Below are 21,518 nucleotides of genomic sequence, written 5' to 3'. Positions count from 1 at the left end.
TGTGAGGAAGGCGAGAGGAGTCAAGTGGCGCATTCAATTGCGCTCAGTTTGGTCGAGAACCGATTTTCGGTCGTAATCTGAGGCATAAAAAACTCAAAATTTTTGGTCGAAAACCGATTTGATCGAGAACAGAGACGTTCGAAAACCGAGGTTTGACTGTATTGTCATCGCTCAAGGTGAAATTCTGCTGTATATCATCACAGAATAATACAACAACAACAAAAAAAGAAAAATCCACTCCCATTTTTGGGGCATACTGTCAGAATCAATAAAATCCCGCTCTAAGGACAATTTGGTCACAGCTTTTTAAAATGAATCACATCACATGGCAAAATCCCCTAAATTTGGTCAACAGAAGAGACACACCGGGCACAAGAAACAAACAAACAAACAAAAAAAAAAAAACTTGGCATTTTAGCATCGCCAGTAAATTGGCGGCGCAAACGCACAAATCAGAAGAATTACAAGCACACATGCACGTGTCCAGAGAAAGTAGCGTAGCGTAGCTCCCAGGGCTCCAGCATGGAAGTGCCTTAACTGATTTATTAGTAGCTGAACGCGTCATTAGCGTAAGCGGGTAACCCTGAAACGGCAGCGCTCATTTGAATATGTAAATGCCAGGCAGCCTGCTTGGGCTTGCTTTTTGTTATGTGAGCCAAGCCGCCGACTGTGTTTTTTTTCTTCTTCTTTTTTTCACGCCCGCCGTTCGTTATCCGCTTTTCCGCAGCGGCGCCTTCCATCTGCACGTGTCGCGTTAACTGCCCGAGGCCGTGAAGTTGCCGCCATTTGTTTGCTTTGTGTAGCGTCGGCGGGCAAGCTGAGACGCATTTGTGGCGAGGCGTTAAATGCCAGTGAAGTGAAAATACTGCTAATGAGTTGCGGCGTACTGACGGAGATGGCGGGGTATTAAAATCCCAGCGCAGGCGGCGAATCTTTTTCGTTGGCACGTCTTTTGCCCCTCCCGAAAAACATTACGGGCAACGATTCTAATATCGGTACTGCTAAGTTTTGCTATTATCATTTTTTTGTTTGTTTTTTTGGTTCTGGGTTACGGTTAAGATCAGAAGAATGTGTGGAAAAAAGATTTTGTTGAGTAATCGATGTTAACGAAACAAAACGCGAGGAAATGTTTGTACAGTGGCACTGCGCTAAAAATAAAATACGTAGATGGTTCAGTGCAGTGGTGTTATGAGTTCGGCCATGATCGGTTCTGCTATCGGTTCAGCTATTATGTCTGACAGTCAGGTTCGGGAGGTTCATTTTTGGGGTTGGGTACAGAATTCGACGAATCGGTTTTGGGGTTTGGTGGTAGTTGCTGTTGAGGGATTACTACCGAGGTTCGGGTTCAGGATTGGGGGTTCACGTAACATTTCGGATAAGGGCTGGGATCCAGCGTAGAGGAAAAGGGGGGTTAGGGTTAGGGTTGGGGGGTTTATATGAGGATTGGCGGTGATGTTAAATGGGTACAAATGGGTTGGGGGGGTGAGACAATTTGCACTTGTGCCACCTCATCCTCCGTTTCTGCTTGTTGTTCTCATGCCTTTTTGTTCCGTCACGTTTGCGGTCAGGCTGAGCGTAATTAGTGAACACCTCGTGTGGGATGGGACTGAGATTCGAGGAGGTGTTTCCTCGCAACAAGAACAACAACGACAACAAGGCTCAGTCAGCGCGTGGACGCGACACTGCCTCACTCCAGTTTTGGAGCTCTGCGCTGAAGGATGGAAAAATGACTTCACTGAGGACCTTTATTTCCATCTTCAACCCGACAAGTGTTAAGGTTCAAAATTTGGAAGTTAAGATTAGGGTGTGTGAGTAAGATTTAATGTTTAAAGGTTTGGGTTGTAGTTTTTGCCTCTCTTTTACGCTCTGGTTAATCACTTTGGGTTGGTTCAAAATGAGCCAGATGGTTTGCGCTGGGTAATTAGGACCCACAATGCACCATGACACAAAGACTTCATTGCCCAAGTCATTTTCCCCTTGGCCCCTCCTCAAACGAAGGTAGGCCGAAAACTTTGCAGGCAGGAAATGATTTCCTTCTTGACACCGCCTGCCTTGTCGCTGAGGCTCTTACTGTCACATGTAAAGTCATTCAGGGGAGATGAGCAGCAATGATGCGGCGTGTAAATGTGAACGGAACATGCCCCGCTCCAAGTGATCTAGGATCAGATCTTTAACTCTTCACCTTATTGAAAATCAATGCTTCGGACTTCAGTTGCGAAAAATCCAGCGTGCATCATATTCGATGCCTCCCAAGAATCGCCAGTGGAGGGAATCCTCTCCTCTGTCGTCGCGCCGACAAAACATCGTGCTAATTGAGTCCGGGGAGGCAGCCACTGGTTGCCTTGAGCGCTGCGTGGCGGCTGCTTAATTGGCGGTGTTATCCAGCAGCTTCGCCGCCGCGCACTCGACCACGTTAGCGCCCGGGCCTCCTCTTAACTCCTCAGGGTTTTTAATTGCTGAACTCCCTTAAAATGTTTCCAAGTGCCTATGCTAACATTTATGGCTGTGGATGTTGACGTTCATCAACTGGAATCTGGAATGTAGTCATCGAGTGTATTTCTCAAAGGGCAGGCGTGGAAGAGGCGATCTGTGGAATTCAGGTTTTCCCAACAACTGTAATGGCTAAAAGATCCCAGTAGATAGCAGCGTTGTATTGCTTTGCATTTTAAGATCAGCTCATTTTTTTTAAGATTAGGATTAGGCGGTCAATTTTGGTTTGTCACGTCCATTATGAGGACGGGAAATGCCAACACGCTTCAGGTTTTCCCAACAACTGTAATGGCTAAAAGATCCCAGTAGATAGCAGCGTTGTATTGCTTTGCATTTTAAGATGACAGCATCTTTTTAAGATTAGGATTAGGCGGTCAATGTTGGTTTGTCCCGTCCATTATGAGGAAGGGAAATGCCAACATGTTGGAATTAGGACAAATTTAGGCACCTCGCGATTGAACCGAATATGTCTACGCATGGTATAAGAGAGTGTGTCGCGGTATGTACAGTTACAAGAAAAAGTATGTGAACCCTTTGGAATTGCACGAATTGGTCGTAAAATGTGTTTTGATTTTCATCCAAGTCACAACAATAGAAAAACACAGTCTGCTTGAAATTGTACCACACAAACAATATGTTCATGTATTTTCATTCAACACACGATGTAAACATTCACCGTGCATGGTGGAAAAAGTGAGTGAACCCTTGGATTTCATAACTGGTTGACGCTCCTTTGGGAGCAGTAACCACAACCAAATGTTTCCTGTCGTTGCAGATCAGACCCGTACAACGGTCAGGATGAATTTTGGACCATTCCTCTTTGCAAAACTGTTTCAGTTCAGCAATGTTCTTGGGATGTCTGGTTGAATTGCTCTCTTGAGGTCATGCCACAGCCTTGGGTTGAGGTCAGGACTCTGGCTGGGCCGTTCCAGAAGGCGTATTTTTTTTCTGTTGAATCCATGCTGTTGTTGATTTACTTCTGTGCTTTGGGTCATTGTCCTGTTGCGTCACCCATCTTCTGTTGAGCTTCAATTGGTGGACAGATGGCATTTAAGTTCTTCTGCAAAATGTCTTGGTATACCTAGCCGTTCCAGAAGGCGTATTTTTTTTCTGTTGAAGCCATGCTTTTGTTGATTTACTTCCGTGCTTTGGGTCTTTGTCCTTTTGCGTCGCTTGTCTTCCGTTGAGCTTCAATTGGTGGAGAGATGGCATTTAAGTTCTTCTGCAAAATGTCTTGATATACCTTTTTCCTTCGATGATAGCAATCTGTCCAGGCTCTGAGGTAGAAAGCAGCCCCAAACCAAGATGCCCCCTCCACCATACTTCACAGTCGGGGTGAGGTTTTGATGTAGGTGAGCCGTGACTTTTTTTTCCTCCACACAGAATGTTGTCTGTTCCTTCTAAACAATTCAACTTTGTTCACATCTCATCTGTCCACAGAATATTTTGTCAGTGGTTGGAGTGGAACATCCAGGTGATCAGCGTGGAGTGATAGACATCAGGAGATACTTTTGGAACCCTTCCCAGCTTTACGCATGTCAACAATCCTTAACCGTCGGTCTTCTGAGAGCTCTTTTGCGTGAGGCATTGTTCCTATCAGGCAATGCGTCTTGAGAATGGCAAACTCCAAACTGGTGTGTTTTTGATAAGGCACCTTCAATCTCGTCCCATTGAAGGTCAGTTGCTGACTTCTGACTCCAATTAGCTCATTAGCCTAGGGGTTCACATATTTTTCCACTTTGTACAAGTGAATGTTGACATAGTGTTAAATAAACATACATAAGAACATATATACTTGCCTGTGTCGATTAGTTCAAGCAGACTGTGTTTCTCTATTGTTGTGACTTAGATGAAGACGTGAACACATTTTATGACCAATTTATTTAGAAATCCAGGTCATTCCAAAGGGTTCACATACTTTATTTTGCAACGATAGTAGGAAGTTGTGTGCCACGACCGTGAACAAATACCATGCAGTTCGTGGAGTGAATGGCAAGCGCATGTAAAAAAAAAAAAAAAAAATCAAATAAAAAAATACACTGGGATGTGGAGAGTTACTGTTACAGCATGTTTCATCGTTCTATATCTGTAACTCATTCATTATTTTGCCATTGAAATCCATTTCTCAGCCTTGTTTTACAGTTCCGGGATGGTATAAAGCACTTTTTTTTCTTTTTTTTTTGCTATTTGCAGCAGCGCTCGTCAACTATCCCATGTAAAACACACACGGGCACAAAAAGTGCAACGGCCACTGACCCCTGAACACAAGTCGAGTGCAGCGAGCGGTGGGGGCGGTGTGGGGATTTTTGGACAAACGGTGACAAAGGTGGCGGGTGGCGCGCAGATGCAGTTATGCGATAGGAGCATCGGTGGCCGCCTGAGGGAGCTGACACAACGAGTGCGGCACCGTTGGCTGACAGCCTCGCCAACACCTCTGCATGCACGCACGCACGCGCACTCGCACACACACACACGCACACACACACACGCAAGGGTGACTCACACACACTCCCTGGGCCATCTCAGCACATATCTAATGCTCAGAACTGGCAAACACGACACCTTATGCTGAGGCCACAAGGCGCAGTAAAGCCTTAATACGGTGCGGAATACAGCCCCATGAAATTAGGCTGCGATTTACAGGACACAGGGAGTAAAAATCAGTGCATAAGGGGAAAGCGTTTACTTTCAAAACACCCACTGCGGGCATGCACAGGCGGTCAGTCAATCAGCTTTGGCTCTGGCTTCGGTCATCCGTCACCGGCGACGGTGAGTGATGCCGCCACCCCGAGAGCATCCTGGCGCGGTCAGAGGAGAAGATATTAGAAGACATTAAAGGTGATGAATTGCATCAGTGTCATCTGTCTTCCAGTTTGGCCGCGTACGCATTTTCCGCCCCTTGGATTCAAAACCAGAACCTCTGACAATGAGGCGCATGCATCACCATATTGCCCATGCATTTGTTTAATGAGATTGACAGATGCCGATGCCCAAAATTGGCCCCACTAGGTTGTTGGCATTCTCATAGTTTGGCAATTACAGAAGATTCTGTCAAAGACATGATGTACCATATTGTGATACTATTGGTACCGTTGGAAAAATATAAGCACAGCATTGATTCGTAGCCGCACAGACACACACAGGGATGTCTGTCCATCTCTGTCTAACTATCCGCAGCCTCACTTGCCGCCACCTCTTATTTCTTTCCCTTTATAACCGTAATGAAGAAGAGCCGACCCCCCCCCTCCCTCCCTCTACCTCCTTCTCATCGATTCCTCGCAACCAATCAGTCTCATGCGGGCACATGAATCTCATTGTGAGGACGCGGCCGCAGATTTAATACGAGAGTGAATCGATAGCCGGGTCATCACAAACCCTACCTGATTTGACTGTATATATCCCAAATGATCTTGTCCATGCATGAACAAAGGTAAATACTGTTGACTTGAAGGTTGGGATTTACATATAAATACAACGGCCCATTTTTGACTGGTTTATTGTTGCAGATTACCGTAGACGTGTAATAGCCGTCGATGAGGATTGGTACAACCGGACACCTCACTGCAGTACTGCTGCAACAAGGTTATATATAGTCGAGCAGGACGAGCCTCCTGTCACACATATCCATGCACCACACGTCCATCCCAGAGGAGAAAGTGCAGGACATCAGGTCCCAAAACGAGACGTTTCCAATTAGAATCTTGTCTAATTTTCTGAGTTACATATATCGATTATGGCACAATTACTTGGTGCAAATGTTTTTTTTTTTCCTTGAAACTAACAGACGGTGTGACCAGCTGGAATTATGCATGAACAAAACAGCCTGCAGTACCATGTTAAATATCTCGTGTAGTATCCGCGAGGGGAAAGGATGACTTTGTTTTCCTCTTTATTTAGGTTAGCTACTCTAATTCTGATGTGTCCAACACAAATGCAAGGAAGCACGATGGCGAATACAATGATGGGCATTACTGTCCCGCGTCGAACCATCATCGCTCTGTTGCACTCGTCTTGACCCGCACTCACTTTCAATTCTGCTTTCAACGGCCGCACAATGCTCGTACGTCACATTTGCATTGCTGCACAAACGCGGAGAAGAGAAGTGGCCATTTGGCTTTCGGGCCAACATAAAATGGTTTGCAGAACGTCGGCAGAGGCGCTTGACAGATGGCTGTCGGTGTTGTCGTTGAGAGAGGGGCGAAGAGTGACACGCAGTGGACTTGCCGCTGCGGTAAACACACAAGCGCTGTAATGTCGCTGTAATGACATGATCGAGATTGAACACGCGACATTTCGATTGGAACCTGCTAGTCTTTTCAGGTGACTCATAATCAGTGCAAGACATCACCTGATATAGTGGTACCTTGACTTTCTTGTAACTTGTAGATATTAAAGAAAAACGGCACTGTTTTTACAAAAAAAGTTACAAATCATGTATAGAAATAAACACTGCAGCAACACATGTAGACAAGCAATATAACACGACCCACAGGCATACATTCTTTATCTTCTATGAAAAAAAGCCTGCAAGTACTGCATCTTACTGAGTCACAGTAGTTGTGAAAGTCTTCTTCATGTATTCATGAATTTATACTTGATATAGGGTACGACTGGTATCCAGTTCCAACTCACAATGCCACCGAGGGCAGGAGGAGCAAATGACAGGCAAGTAACGCCTTACTGATGAACCCGACGACCCGAGTCAAGCAGCTGAGCCCTACATAACAAGGACAAGCTTTTTCATTTTCAAACTGATAAACTTTGTTTTTAGAAAATCATTCACTCAGAATTTCATGGGCTGCCTGCAAGACAAGGGACAAGATCTTTCAAGGACCACTTCCTAATCCCAATGCCAATTAAACAATTATCACATGTACTCCGAAATAACATCTCGTGATGTCACAATACCAAATTCAAACTCTGACCCTGCACTCTACTGCAGCTCAACCCAATAACGTGGTACCAGCATCCTCCACTCAGTATCTCAAATCGAGTCAAGTATCACATCTGATGGCGTATCACAGAAGTGACCCCAATAATTAATGTGAACGGGTAACGCAAACGAGGCAACAGGTTGCCTACAGCACAGGAGAGAGCTGGGCCTCCGCGGTGTCAGCTCGGGTTTAATTACCCGACCTTTCGGTTGGCGCTGTCGGCGACGACCGCTAATCAACGTCACTCTCCGTGGCGTGATGATAATTCGCCACGACACCCGCCCTTACTTTTCCACTCCTCGCACCGTCTCCCCGTCACACAGCGATCGCGCTTCAGCTGTCGCTTGCGTCCATTGATAAGCACAGTCGCCTTCTGCTACTCTGATTTACTTTCTTCTGGTTCCACCAAGCGGTTGCGACAATTTGACTTGAAAGCCTCGTGCACCTGGAACTGTAACATGGCCTTAAACATTACTACAGCTGCACATTATTCCACAGCGAACCTGGTTTGGAAATGTGACAGCAGCCTTAACCTTACAGAAAGTTGACTCTCAACCTTTCAGGAACTGGACCCCAACAAAACCTTACAGGAACTGGACGCTGAATATTACAGGAACTGGATGCTAAGTTTTACAGAAACTCGTCCCTAAACTTTATTTATTTTTCAATAAACCGTGCAGAAATGGTTAGCTAAACCGTACAAAAACAGGAACCTAGACCAAACCGAAATTGGACTCTATACCTGACAGAAACAAGACCCTGATCCTTGTTTACCTGGACCTGACAGTTTACTTCAACTGGACCTTAAAACTTACTCCAACTGGGCCTTACACCTTGATTTAACGTCAAACCACATCCAGTTTGTTAAATTGCATTCTACGATCAGGCTGCTACGATGGCACCCTAATGCCTTTAACGGCAACAGGACCCGCTGTCCTCCACATTTGAACACTTAGTGTCCTTGCTTCACGTTCCGTCCTTCTGTTCATCCACTCCTGTCCCTCTCCAGTTCTCCTTCATTCCCCTCCTCGTCCTCATTGTTCGGCCTTCCGCCATCACCCGCGGTGTGCCCAAGGCGACAGGTCTGGTGTGAAAGAACTCCACTTAACAGCCATGTATTTTGTATTCGGTAGCTCACACTGCTGAGGCGGCAGGCCTTGTTCAAGTGGCAGCCAAGTGCTCTCATCATCGCAATCATCGTGTGACCTTGGTGGCCCTGCTATACCTCCCTGCTCACAGAAACTGGACTATGCTTGTTGCAAACACACCCTAATGTCTACTCCACAAGTGCTTAGCCCCACAGGTGAGGATTCCCACCCTTGGCATTTCCTCTATCCATCCGTCCAGCCGTCGTCTTACTTTCCATCGGCCTCCCCTGGGCATCTCCGACCTTGCAGAGACACACTCCATCAGGGAGCAGACACATCCATCAGCATTGTGGTCCCGAACCGGAGGATTCCATTATGGCTCAGCAACTGACTCACTCGCCTTTCTGTCAATTCACACTGAATCACGACTGACTTGCATTCATTTCAAAGAGATGTGCCACACCATTTGAACATCCCCTGACTAACGTAACTGTAAACTTGACAGAAACTAGACGCGACACTTTACGGTAATTTCATGATAATCCTTGACTAGACTCGTATTTGACTCGAACTGTTCCCTAACACCTGCTGCAATTAGGTCTAATACCTTGATTTAACTGGAACCCATACTTTACGACAATTTGCCTTTACACCGAGTAGGCTTTGTTGCAATGAGCATACATGAACTGTAAACCATGCTGATACGTGACCTAAGCCCTGACTGGAACCGTGCCCAACACATATGTGCAAGTGGTTCTTCACCTTCATGAAATTGAACTCTAAAATTTCCCTGAACTGATTCCTAAACATAACATGACCGCGAACCTGCCCCTAGCTGGAACCGGTCCTAAAACCTTGCTGCCATACGACCTCAACCTTTGATGTAAACAAACCCCACACCTTGATTTAACTGGACCCTAAACTATACTGAAACTGAACTAAAACTCACACTTAAGCGAACCCTAAACATTGTTTTAACCTGACCCTCAATCTGACTGGAACTGAACCCTAATCCGTCATTTAACAAGGCCCCAAGCATGGGGTCACTGCAATCTAACCATGACTGTAACTGGAACCACAACCGGACCGTCAAAGATACAAATAAACCTTGCACCTTGATAGAACTGAACCCCAAATGTACCTGGAACCTAAATCCGACTGTAACCGCCAGACCTTATACCTGATTATAACTGGACCTTAAACCTCGATGTAAACAAACCCTAAGGTTGGGGAAACACTGGCCTAATAACATACCGCAAACAAACGTTAGACCCGTGTACCTCTAGGCCCCGCACCTCACAATAACAGAACCCGAAACCTTGATGCAGTGGCTCGTTTTTGTCAAGGACACAGAAAAACGTAACGAGCATTTTGCCGCAGCCGAATATCAAATTGGAGAGAGCCCATAAAAATCATCTGTTATGTGCACCGGTCCACACAAAAACACATTTGGCTTTCACTGCACTCTGCTGTGCCTTTACAGTACACCGCATCGTACAAGCCTCGACTACTGTGTAACTGCAGGGACTTGTCATACTGCTTTTCATTTGGAAGACTTCTAATTGGTCAATCAGCTGTTGCCTAGCAACAGCAGTCTGGGGGAGCAGCGGGAGAGGAGAAACAGGGGGGAAAAAAAAATGAGGAAAGTGCTGGCTTGAAGGTGACGGGTGGGTAATCTGCTGTTTTTGTGACCACGAAACCATTGGAACAAAAGACACCCCTGAGCTCTGAAAGAACGCAAATGCATAAAAGGAATCACCCCTTTCATTTTGAACAGACCGACTCGAATGGGCTCAGCCACGCAGAACCACGTGGTCCAATTTAGGCTACTGGATTGTCAACAAACAAGCAAGCCTGGTCCTTGGAGTTCCTCCCCATGGTGATTCACTGATAACGCTTACACACTTGTCTCGCCCCGCCGACAAATAGCAGCACACGGCAAGCCAGCGTAAACATTCTTCAAAATGAAAGACTGTGTGTCCTCAAAGCCCAGGTTGCCTCCCCTGAAAGCCCAATAAGAAAACACAATAACTGGCCTAAAAGAGATTCCAATGCTCTGTATGCAACCCGACTGCCTTTCCCCTCCTGTTCGATGTACAAAGAAAAACTACTGTCCGACGAGCAGATAGACATTCACTTTATTTTCACAAGAAATTACAAGAAATGTTGGCCTAATTAAGCCCCGGGAGTGGAAATCTTACATTTTAGTATCGTGATACAATGAATATATGCGGGCTAGGAAGATACAAATTTCTTTGAGTAACGGATTTGCAGTATTTGATTATAAACACAAAAATGTTAATTGCACATGATGACAGTATTAATTGATATCTGGTGTTGCTGTATTGATAGAGGGCTGAAAATGATATAGTGGGATATCGCCATTTTGTCCCAATGTTTGGGCAACCAATTTGAACTGCAATTGTGAATATATATGTTCTTAAATATAGTTTCGTTTTTTTAAACTTAATTATGCATAAATTACAGTGACATAATCACATAGGCATCGGTTATCGATATTATCTATCCGATTTGAATGGAACACATTGACAATTATAGCAATATTATGGCAAGCTGATGTGCTATACGGCCACAAAATATCAATATTGTTGCCGTAGAATATCTGTCACAATAGAGTACTGACACACAAGAGTAAAAAAAAAAAAAAAAAAAAATCTTTTTAGTGATTGATTAGAATGGGATTTGATGGTAGATGGTTTTCCTCCAATATTTCAGTCATCTGTGTGGTGTCGCATTACCGATAACGTCAGCAAAATATCATGACAATATCATGTTCTGAGTAACAGCGCTTCCCGGGCCTACTCGTTCCACTGCATGGCTTTTTATTGTATTTACACATAGTACAAAATTACTGTGTAAAAAAAAATAATAATAATGTTGAGATTGTGCCTGCAGGATTCCTGAAAAGAAGCGCAAAAAGAAGGCTCTGTTTGTATCTGTGTGTGTGTGTGTGTGTGTTTCTCTCCTCTGTCGCTGATAAAAATCCGCTACAGGAGCTGGCCTTGCTTGACACGCCGCTGGTTCGCGTGCGCTCAGAAGAATATCTGGCTCCACAAAACCTGCTTTTGGCGTAATCTACTTAAGAGTCTACGCGAGCAAAGAAAAGTGGCGGCTTTCACCCAGCAGCTTGCAAGTTGAAGTGAGGACACTTTAACCCACCATCTTAATTACACTTTTTTTTTTCCCAGGTTAAGGAATGTACGACTCATCAGTTTACACAAGTTGAAGGCTGCGGGAACAATCCTCAAGGGTTGTGGTTTGGCCTCAAAAAATTGGCGCAGCGGTACTTCTTGTACCTCGGTGTTATGGTCAACGTTAGGTTCACGTTTGAACAGAACAGAATTGTCCCTTGTGCAATGAGAAACAGACAAATCCGTTTCCAATTAGGAGCATAATAAAGTCAATGCGTACGTGATTGAAACGTTATCTTTTATTCCTCTTTCCGTAAAGTCTTCAAACCGCAGGAGCCAGTGGCTATGACAAGCAGTGGCGAAATCAATTGTAATGGCTCAGGCATACTGAGGAAGGCATGCACTGTTATTTCGGCACCGCCCCCCAACACAGCAGGCAATCGCAGCCATCAACCAACATACAGCTCAGGCACATTCAAAAGACACGAGGTGACGGCCATTCACAAAACAGCAGAAGAGGAGAAGTACCTAAAACACTCAACTGATCAAGTTACAAAAACTGCAATAATATAGTTGAGATCAATCGGTAAATAAATGTTTGGTGTTTTTTTTTTTTTTTTTTTTTTTTTAAGCGGCGGAAACTGCAGCGTGCGATGGCACCACAGGTGGGCATGGACCACAGAGCGCTTGAAGGCTGCTTCAAAATAATCTAGGAGTGTCTCAAACAAAAGTGACCCCACCACACAAGCTGTGTGTCAGTCATTCTCCGATGCAAGTTTGAACCCTTTCAGGGACAGCGGTTACGACAGCGGACAGTTCATCACGTTATCGGGTTACAGGGTGCACGAAAGGGTTAATGAACGGATGCTTTAATATGATATTAGTCATATTCTTATTGGAACTCTCAACTGAAAGTGTGTTTCCTGTAAAACCAAGTGTTTCCATTGAATTTGAAGAATACATGCACGTCATGGCGCGCGGTCAGGATGGTACCACCTAAGCCTCAATTTGAGCCAGGAAAAATGTTGAATAATGAAAGAGCTTTTGTGGCATTTCCAGTATCCAAGGAACATTCCCGAGCCTTCTCCCCTTCCGCACTGAGCCGCCGGTGAGCACTTTCGCCATTCTTCCTGGCTGTCAAGACTCGGATTGAGTGGAAGGAAAAATGCTGTGAGGTCTCAGCACGCCGCGTGGCTTCCTGCCTCCCCCGGAGGTGGTCGATGAGAAAAGGCCTAGGTGGGTGGCGGTTATCCCTTAATGACCCAGTTAGCTTTGAAAAGGCATTGATCGGAGCGGCTGCTTTGTGTCCAGGCTAACAAAGCGAGCCTACGCTCTGCGCCGCAGCCGAGGTCGCGCAAACGCTTCATGCCGCACGAGACGAACGAAACTTGCTCGCCACTTCTGACGAAATGTCTTTGGAGTCGCAGCCTCCGAGCGCAATTCAACTTGTTCACCCAACCTGAAGGCGAGCCAAAGAGGAAGTCCTGTAAGTCAGCGGGACTCTGAAGTATTTTTCAACACCAAGTAATCATAATGAGATTTTTTGGAAAGGAAAAGCCAACTGGCTTTGAGGCGGCATGAACTGGACAATTCCCCTAAAGCAGAGGTGTCCAAAGTCGGTCCTCAGGGGTCGCCGTCCTGCCTGTTTTCCAGCTCTCCCGGCTGCAAGACACCTGATTCAGATGATGGCTCATCAACCAGCTCTGAAGCAGCATTAGAACGACCCTGATTATTTGAATCAAGTATGTTGCTCCCGAGAGAGCTGGAAAACAGGCAGGACAGCGGCCCCTGAGGACCGACTTTGGACACCCCTGCCCTAACTGCATTCACCTCAAGAACCAGTAACTCATAAGTTCTTGGTACATTCCTGGAATTAGAGGTCCCTATCAGAACCCTGCTCCAAAAGCTCCTCGACCTCTGTGAAGTATAACACCCCTGTCAGAGACTAATACTGTGTCACATGTGCAATGTATGTGTCATGCAATTATTGCAACAGTTCCTCTTGCCACTTAATGATCATTTTGCAAAATAGAAATCAACAGGATGACTTGGAAAAAAAGTTGTCAAAAAAAGTCCATGTGTAATTAGAATCTAATTCGCCGCCACTGTCGCCAACGGCTCCTCTCGGCAGTTATTCATACCACCACACTGATCAATCGAAATCAACAGTAAAACTTCCGAGACATAATCCACAGTCCAAAAAAGAAAAAGACAACAGCATGCTGTCACGCACGACGCACGTGTACTCTCATTAACGCGACGGCGCCTCTCGCCGGTTAGCAACACTCACCGTCGCCTTTGCACAATGGAAATGCACAGAAGAGGGAGGGCACGTCGGGTTGGAGCATGCGGTGCGAGCTCGCCCTCGGTGTACCTGCGCGGCGATGATGTCAGCGTCTGCACTGCCGATAATATGCTCGGGTTCACCTTCAAACCGGCGGCGCGCGTCATTGAGCGCCTCATCATCGCCGCCGCCATCATCACCATCACCATCGTCATCATCCTGACTGCATGTGTGTTGCCATGCAAAGCCCACCGGGGGGGGGGGGGGAGCCTTAAACCTGCTATTTTCGTCTTGCAGGATCAACGGTGTTACGGGTGTCAGAAACCGTGGCCGTTGCCATGGCGACACGAGGATTGGGGAGGGGGCAACAAAAGGAAGGGTGGAGATGCTTGACTGCGGGATCCGACGGAATGCTAATCATTTTCTTCCTGACAGTTCGTCCTTCATTATGTAAGAGAGCCCACGGGAGGGGGCGGCGACGCATTGGTGGGCGCAAAAATAAATAAATAAATCCACGTACATGCAAAAGACACACAGACACACACACACACACACACACACACACGCACACACAAGGTCACGTTTGTCTACTTTGGCACACGTGCGTCCCATTCGGCATTCCCAGGATGTTCTGGTAAGTCTCAGAGAGAAAAAAAAAAAAAAAGCAGGAATCCTTTTTTTCAGCAGCTTGTTATTGTTAAACGGGTTGTGTGGTACAGTGTCAAGGTTGCAGGATATCATGGTCCACATTCATACATTTTCTATCAGGGATGTAACGACAGCCAAACACTACAATACAATATTATCATATTATGGGGAAGTTGGTGACATATAAAAAGCTCATGATACTGTATTTAAAAGAAAATAAAAAGATAGCACAATATTCTGTTTTTGTACATAAAAGCTGTGACAAAAGAAATAGGACTGGCCAGTCATTTTATTGTCAAGTGCTCAGCGGCGCAAAGTATCATGGTCTACGTAAAATGAACCCCGAAAGCTCATGTACAGTATATTATTCGACAGAAATGAAAACAAAGGACATTTACATTATAATTAATATTATGAAGATGTTGTTTCAGTTAATTTTTTGTTATTTTACAAAGCATTTTTATTGTATTTCATTCACGAAAATCATTTCACGTTTAGTTGGGAGTTATTTCTCGAGCTAATATGTTCACTTCGGCTCAGAGTCCGAGAATGCTCGGTGAGGACGCAACCGTGCACATTGGCGAATAAATATGTTCAACAACGCCGTGCTTGACCTCGCCGGCTTAAAGACATTAGTGAGCAGCGTCACAAAGGGAAATACATCTGGAGTCGCCCAAATGATTCAAGTGGAGCTCAAGAGGATGGTAACGGAGAATGTAAATTGGATATGGCGCGCAACAACGCCCCCGTTATTCCCACCCCTCCCCCCTTTGGGCCGAATCTCACTGGAAGGACGAAAATAAACCTCCTAGTGGACTTTATTTATCACTTCACAAGATTCCTCCTTCAACTGAAGGCGGACTAGTCCAAACAAACTGCCAGATAAGAGTCCCTCCATCCCGCCGCAGGGCGTTGGCAACAATCAACAAACAGGAAATAAGATGAAAAGAATTTGCTCAGGAAATGCAGAAATGAAGTTTTTTGTGTAGAGGGTTGCAATAACCCTCCTACGATTGCTCATCATCTCAAGGCTCCAACCTCTTCGATGTTCATGCTCCAAGTAAACACAAACCTCTCCGGTTGAGATATGTGGCAAAATATCAGGAAAAAAATGAGGGGATCAGGGAAAACCCGCATTCCAACCGAGCACCCGAGTCATGACGGCAGCCCAAAAATTGTTCAAGAAACAAGTAAGCAAACCAATTAATGGAGGTGATTTCTCCAATTTAGTTGGAATTTACACAAAAAGGCCTGACACGCGTTGGAGTTCAGTGAATGATAAAAAGCGGGCAGTTTACGATATATTCCTGCGATCATTGCAGCATTTCTTCCTAAAAATCTTTTTTTTACTGATACGAACAGTTTCTGACTACATTTTCACCCCAAAATACAGCTGACTGAAGATAATTTATTCGGAAATATGAGTAAAAACAGCCTGCTATGACTGAAACATTTCTTGCTAAAATCTGATAGCAGTGCTGACTGATCACTGGCCAACCTGAGATTGCAAAGCTGCGTTAGCATTTTCGCCATTGGGCAGTCGAGCGGGAAACACGATCAAGTCACGAGTTCATTTTTATTCTGCACTTTTCCAGCTCGAGAAACAAGGCCAAGCGCACCGGTGCCAGCAGGCCTTGCCAACGTCTCACATCTAAGCTGGCAAATGTCGGGCGGCGGGGATCAACGTGGGAAGTTGTGGCGGCTCACATCCCAAACCAAAAATAATCAACTCACACAAAAAAAAGGCAGATGGTACCGTAGCCTGAGGCTAGAATTTTGTTTTGCCAAAATGGAGAGAAACAACATTGAAATGTGCACCGACCTCCAGGCTGTATTCTTCCACGGTCCGCTTCAGCGGGTCCACAATCTGCCAGCAAATCAGGATGCACAAGTCGATCAGCAGCATACCGCCAACGATGATCAATAGTTTCTGGTCCTTTATGATCTGCATGGTTGGGGGGGGAGGGGGGGGGGACAACAGTTTTATGAGCGCTGCACTCAACAATCACGATTATTGCCCAACCGCAGACCCGCTGGTTCTCACAACCCTCTCATCAGCTGCTGATTAGCTGCAATTAACCACCGGCGAGGATGTCTCGATCGCTCCATGCAGCGGGAAACGCTAATGGCGACCCGCCAATACATCTCCCCTGAGATGTGAAGCAACGAACGTCAGATCACAACGCTCTTCTCTTTTATAGCGTGAACTTTTGCCGGGATGAAAGCCGCGGCCTGTTTGTGATCTTTATTTAGAACGCCGTTTGACGGTATGGAAGCGTCATTCAAAGGAAAGGTCAGGCAGCCCGTTGTGGTAATAACTCAATCTAGAAGGTTGACTAGTGGACTCCCAGTGCCCCCCCCCCCCCCCATACCAGGTAAATGTGGGTGGAAAATGTCTCAGACGTCCCACCGATCGGTCCTGTCCGGTTTAAGGCAGTACAGTTAAAGTTAAAAGGGAAATCCTGATCTGGGTGGTGGTCAACCAGGTCTTGCAGGGAACGGTTAGTAAGTGCTCTTTGCCTGCACCATTTCCACGAGTTAGCATGTTTCGATGACTTCCCGACGTCACATAAAGATGAAAATCCACTTTGACCCTTTGACACCCACCATAGTGGTCAATCAGTCAAGTCTCTCTATATTGGCACAAAAAAATTCATTGGTCCATGTTTATCCATAAAATACTTGCTGTTCAACATGGATAAGACCGATGTTACAATTAGATTGTTGCACAATAAATGAGAGTTGAGCATAATGTAAAAAACAAAGTAAAAAGAATAAAAATTCTGGTCATTTAACTTTCAGCTGCGTCCTCATCGATTTTTGCCCTCTTTAGTTCATGTTCTCTCTCAGCAGTGTTTTTTTTCCTGCCGTTTTGTAAAGAACTGATCCAAGGACGTTTGCTTTTGTCGGCTTTTAACAATCCTTCGAGAATGTCCAAGCCAAACATTAGCATCGTGAGCGATCGCCCGACTGGTGAACACTTTTTCTGGGTGATTCACCTTATTGCCCGAGGGGCGAATGACGAGGATGCCGCATAGACACAGATCTATCTATTTATCTATCTACACAGATAGACACGTACGGTAGAAGTCCCTCTTAGCCGATGGGATGCCAGGATGATGCTCGGTAATAGCCAATGGCAGAGCAGCTATCAGTATGTTGCGTTCAGGAAACTCAGAGTTGCGAGTAGCAGCCCATACTATAGTTTTACCTTTCGTATCTTGAAATTTCTTTCGTAACAAGAGGTAATATTTTCCTGTTGAGGCGTTTCGTAACTTGAAAATTTCATATGAAGAGACGTTCGTAAGTAGAGGTACCACCGGACTGGGAAATATGCCAGAACATAGCAAGTACTTTCACTCTTGTCCAGGCTGAATTAAAAAATATGCAAAGGCTGACAAATCATCTTTGATTTTGTCTCCATCTAATCCCAAGAATCCAAGAAGATCTCAGTTACTGTTTCTCGTGCCGGAAGCCACTCTGGCAATCTTGTTTTTCGGCATTCCCGCGCTCCTCTGAGGACCAAGTCTACTTTCTTTTCCATATGTGCCACTTTATCTTGCGTTTGTTTTTGTTTTTCTCCATCTTGCTTCTTGGCCTTCTTCCTCCTTCTGACACTTCACCCCAAATCCTTCCAACTCTTTGATCCATCCCTCTCATCCTTGCAGGCCACCCACACTTGCTCCAGAAAGCCGGCGAGTGGGAGAGAGAGACAGGGCAAGAGGAAGGGGTGGCGGGAGAGGGTGGCTCTATAAATACCCTCAACCAAAAAAATACATTTTAAAAAAAAGCCAAGAATGGCTACTACAGTCTCCATCTCTTTTATATAACTCGGCCAATCGACGTGATTGAATCTGACAGCTCAAAAGCTTAAAACGTGTTTCATTGAAGTTATTTCAAGATTATAAAGCACTCGATGGGTATAAACTCATGCACCCTACGCACAAAAGTATTTGGACGGACCTGAATCCATCAGATGTTGGCCTCGACTCTTAAAAATCCCTTTTAAATGTGGCGTCTTCCCGATGTATTTGATCACTGATTAATTTCTGTGGAGTCCGAGATCGCTTCAAGTCTCCCGTATCACAATGATAGCGTTCACAAGTGTCCCAAATAAACTGTCGCATGCGATTGGGGTCAAGAGGCATCATTTCTCAGAGGATGACGAGATCAGACAAACCATCTGCCAGAGAGATCCTGGCACGCAGCTTGTGTAGTGACTACCGTTGTTTTCGAAGGTAGTTGATGGGGCGTGACTGTCAAACTGTAATCCTTTGCCACGTAGAAAACAGATGCCGGGAGAAGTATTCCCTGAGCCTCTATGTTTCAGCTACTTGTGCGACAGGAATGTTATTGTGTGTGTGCCCAATATTTCTGCCCACATGGTATATGTGCATTTCCACACGCAGAAACCCAAAACACTCTCCCATACCTTCTTCTTCATCTTCACATTCTTGAAGATTGCATGCACCCTCCACGTCTTGGCAAACATGGCGCCAAACGCCGTCGTGTAGCCGACGATGAGGATCCACGTTCGAACCTAACGGGCGACAAGAGAGGCACGTTAAAGAAAAACTGGATTTTGATATCCTCTCACATGCTAATGTGCCGATTAATACGCATACTCTACTACAGATAGTCAGATGGTCAAAGGAAGGAAGGAAACAATGCAAACAGTCGGCGAAACAACTCCACCTTTCTCTCTTGTTCTTGAGGAGACAAGACTACTTCAAGTCTCCAGTTTTATTTTCTGCCTACGTCCGATTATGACAAACACCCAAAAACTGGCATCGGGGTATAATATTTAGTGACTTTTCCTCGGTGCCGCCTGGTGCTCGGGCCCCGTTGATGTCTCTGACTGCTATGAATGTTTCCTTTGAAGATGCCAAAATAGCGCTCTAAAAATGAACCACCCAAAAAAAAAAAAAAAGCTGTCAGGTTGCTTTCTTGTCTTATCTGGTAAGCACGGAGGCTGTCACACTCTTGAGAGTAATTCGTCCTAATAAGAAGAAACAAAACGTAGACCTTTGGCTCTGATTTGGCACCAGAGGATGCCGCTGATGTGCGTTTTAAAAACGCTGAGTTTGAAAATCACCTGACAAAGCCTGCTATAGTCACAGCATGCAGACCACACACATCTACATACTTATTTACACTTTCACCACCCCACACAGCATTTTGAGAACAAAGTCCGGCCGGCATAATTTTTTACTGGTGTCGCAAAACACTACTTTATCGCCCTAATCGCGACACTGTCATATTACCCGAGCGCGGAGGCCTAATATGCTGGCAAAAGATCCCCCCCAGCGGGCACAGCCGGTCTGTTACCATTCATCACATTTCAGCTGTTTATCGTATCTAAATCTAACGCCATTAACACCTACAATTTTGCGGCTGGTTTTAATTCCTTACCGGCTTAATTTTTTTTTGAAGGGGGAGGGATGTAACGTATGTATTTTAGACTACTTAGGCCTCTGCTTTAGATTGCATTCCAGAGATAAAAGACAATGCAATAATCCAGAGAAACATTTTATAATCCCTTTTATCCTGAGAAAATGAAAAAAAAATTCATACTGATGAAACCTCTTATGCCTACATTAATAGTTAACTTCAGTTTTTTTTTTTTTTTAAACACTTCAATGTACATCCTCTGGATTTTAAATCAGTAGGTCAATCTCACTCTGAACAGAGGTTATTAATGAGATTTTCAATCTTTATTTGGATGTTTTGTTCAGTTCCTGACACTTTCGGAGAATCCAACCTGCCCTGGGTCAAACTGACCCAGCAGCAGTAAGTCTGTTCCTGAGTAACGAGCAATTTAAAGACAGTTCAATGGAAGCAAGTAGCGTATTAAATGATGTCATCCATTCAAAGCAGAAGGAGAATTTTCCACGGAGACTGTAAGTCTGATAAAACAAACAGTACCCAAGAAGTGACAGTGAATAGTCTGCGGGGATATTTCTCATTTCTTCGGTGATGATAATCATGTTTGTGGAGGAGCAACTGACCGTGCAGAGTGTCTGAAACTCCTTGTCGGACACAAAGCCGCCGTCCAGTCCGAAGAGGAAGATGGAGGCGTAGGAAAGCATGCCGCCCAAGATGATCAGGTTGTTCATGTAGGGACTGGACATCTTGATCAATCTGTACGACAAGCGTCACTTTCAACATGACACGACGAGCCAGCACAGAGAAACTCGCGACACCAAATCATTTCATCAGTTAAAGTGGACATTGGACTGCCGTAATGATGACAATTGATAATTGTACGTTGAAACGATACTAGAGGTTTATTGGTACATGAACTTGTGTTTTTCAGGACCACATTACAATGTGATATTTTGCCAACGATGTGAATGGCTTAGATATGCGGGGCGACAATGCATCCGGGATCGAGAGTTTTCGGCATTGGCGGGACACCCTTGCTTTGTGTTATTCCCTCTCTGTGCTCACCTGTGGTTTCTATTCTTGATGTTGAAAAAGAGGAAAGCTCCGGCCATGAGCATGCCCAGGATGGTGATGGTGGACAGGATGCTGTAAAGCGGAACGTTGATGTGCCGTCGCTGCGAATGCACAAATGTCTGATCTTTGGGCGGCTCCACACCTGACGGGAAGAAGGAAGGAAGGGTTCAAATGAGTTTGGGAGAAGATGGCCAAGATGTGGTCCTCGCTCTGCGTGTTTATCCTCCCACCCCGCCAACTAGCGACGTGGCTATTCCAGAGCCATTTCCTGTTTCCTCTGCACACATCATCTAAGCACGGCGGTCAAGCTATTGCGGTGGGAGCCTTCACTGTCTTATCTCCCACTCTATTCTACTCTGGCGGGTCCCAATCGATGGCGGCGGAATCGTCTTACACATCTCTGTTTACCGTGGAAACCGTCCAGCACTTTCTGAATGTGGTAGTGTGGGTAGGAAGGGGGTGG

General features: G+C 45.4%; 1 protein-coding gene across 2 annotated transcripts in view; it reads right to left on the bottom strand.

Moving 5' to 3' along the window:
- Positions 1–21,518, bottom strand: part of gabbr2 (gamma-aminobutyric acid (GABA) B receptor, 2) — an 82,308-nt gene that overhangs the window by 7,866 nt on the left and 52,924 nt on the right. For both annotated transcript variants that reach the window (XM_019895955.1, XM_019895956.1), the window contains exons 10-13: positions 21,047–21,197; positions 20,605–20,737; positions 19,029–19,136; positions 16,419–16,541 (exon numbers count right to left, since the gene is read on the bottom strand). In XM_019895955.1, the coding sequence (XP_019751514.1) occupies positions 16,419–16,541; positions 19,029–19,136; positions 20,605–20,737; positions 21,047–21,197 (515 nt within the window). The remainder of the gene's footprint in view (positions 1–16,418; positions 16,542–19,028; positions 19,137–20,604; positions 20,738–21,046; positions 21,198–21,518) is intronic.

This window comes from Hippocampus comes, unplaced genomic scaffold, assembly GCF_001891065.2.
Source record: "Hippocampus comes isolate QL1 unplaced genomic scaffold, H_comes_QL1_v1.1 scaffold16, whole genome shotgun sequence".
Classification (NCBI taxonomy): Eukaryota; Metazoa; Chordata; class Actinopteri; order Syngnathiformes; family Syngnathidae; genus Hippocampus; species Hippocampus comes.
Note: the sequence above shows the minus strand (reverse complement) of the source record. Positions and strands in the feature narration are given on the sequence as shown.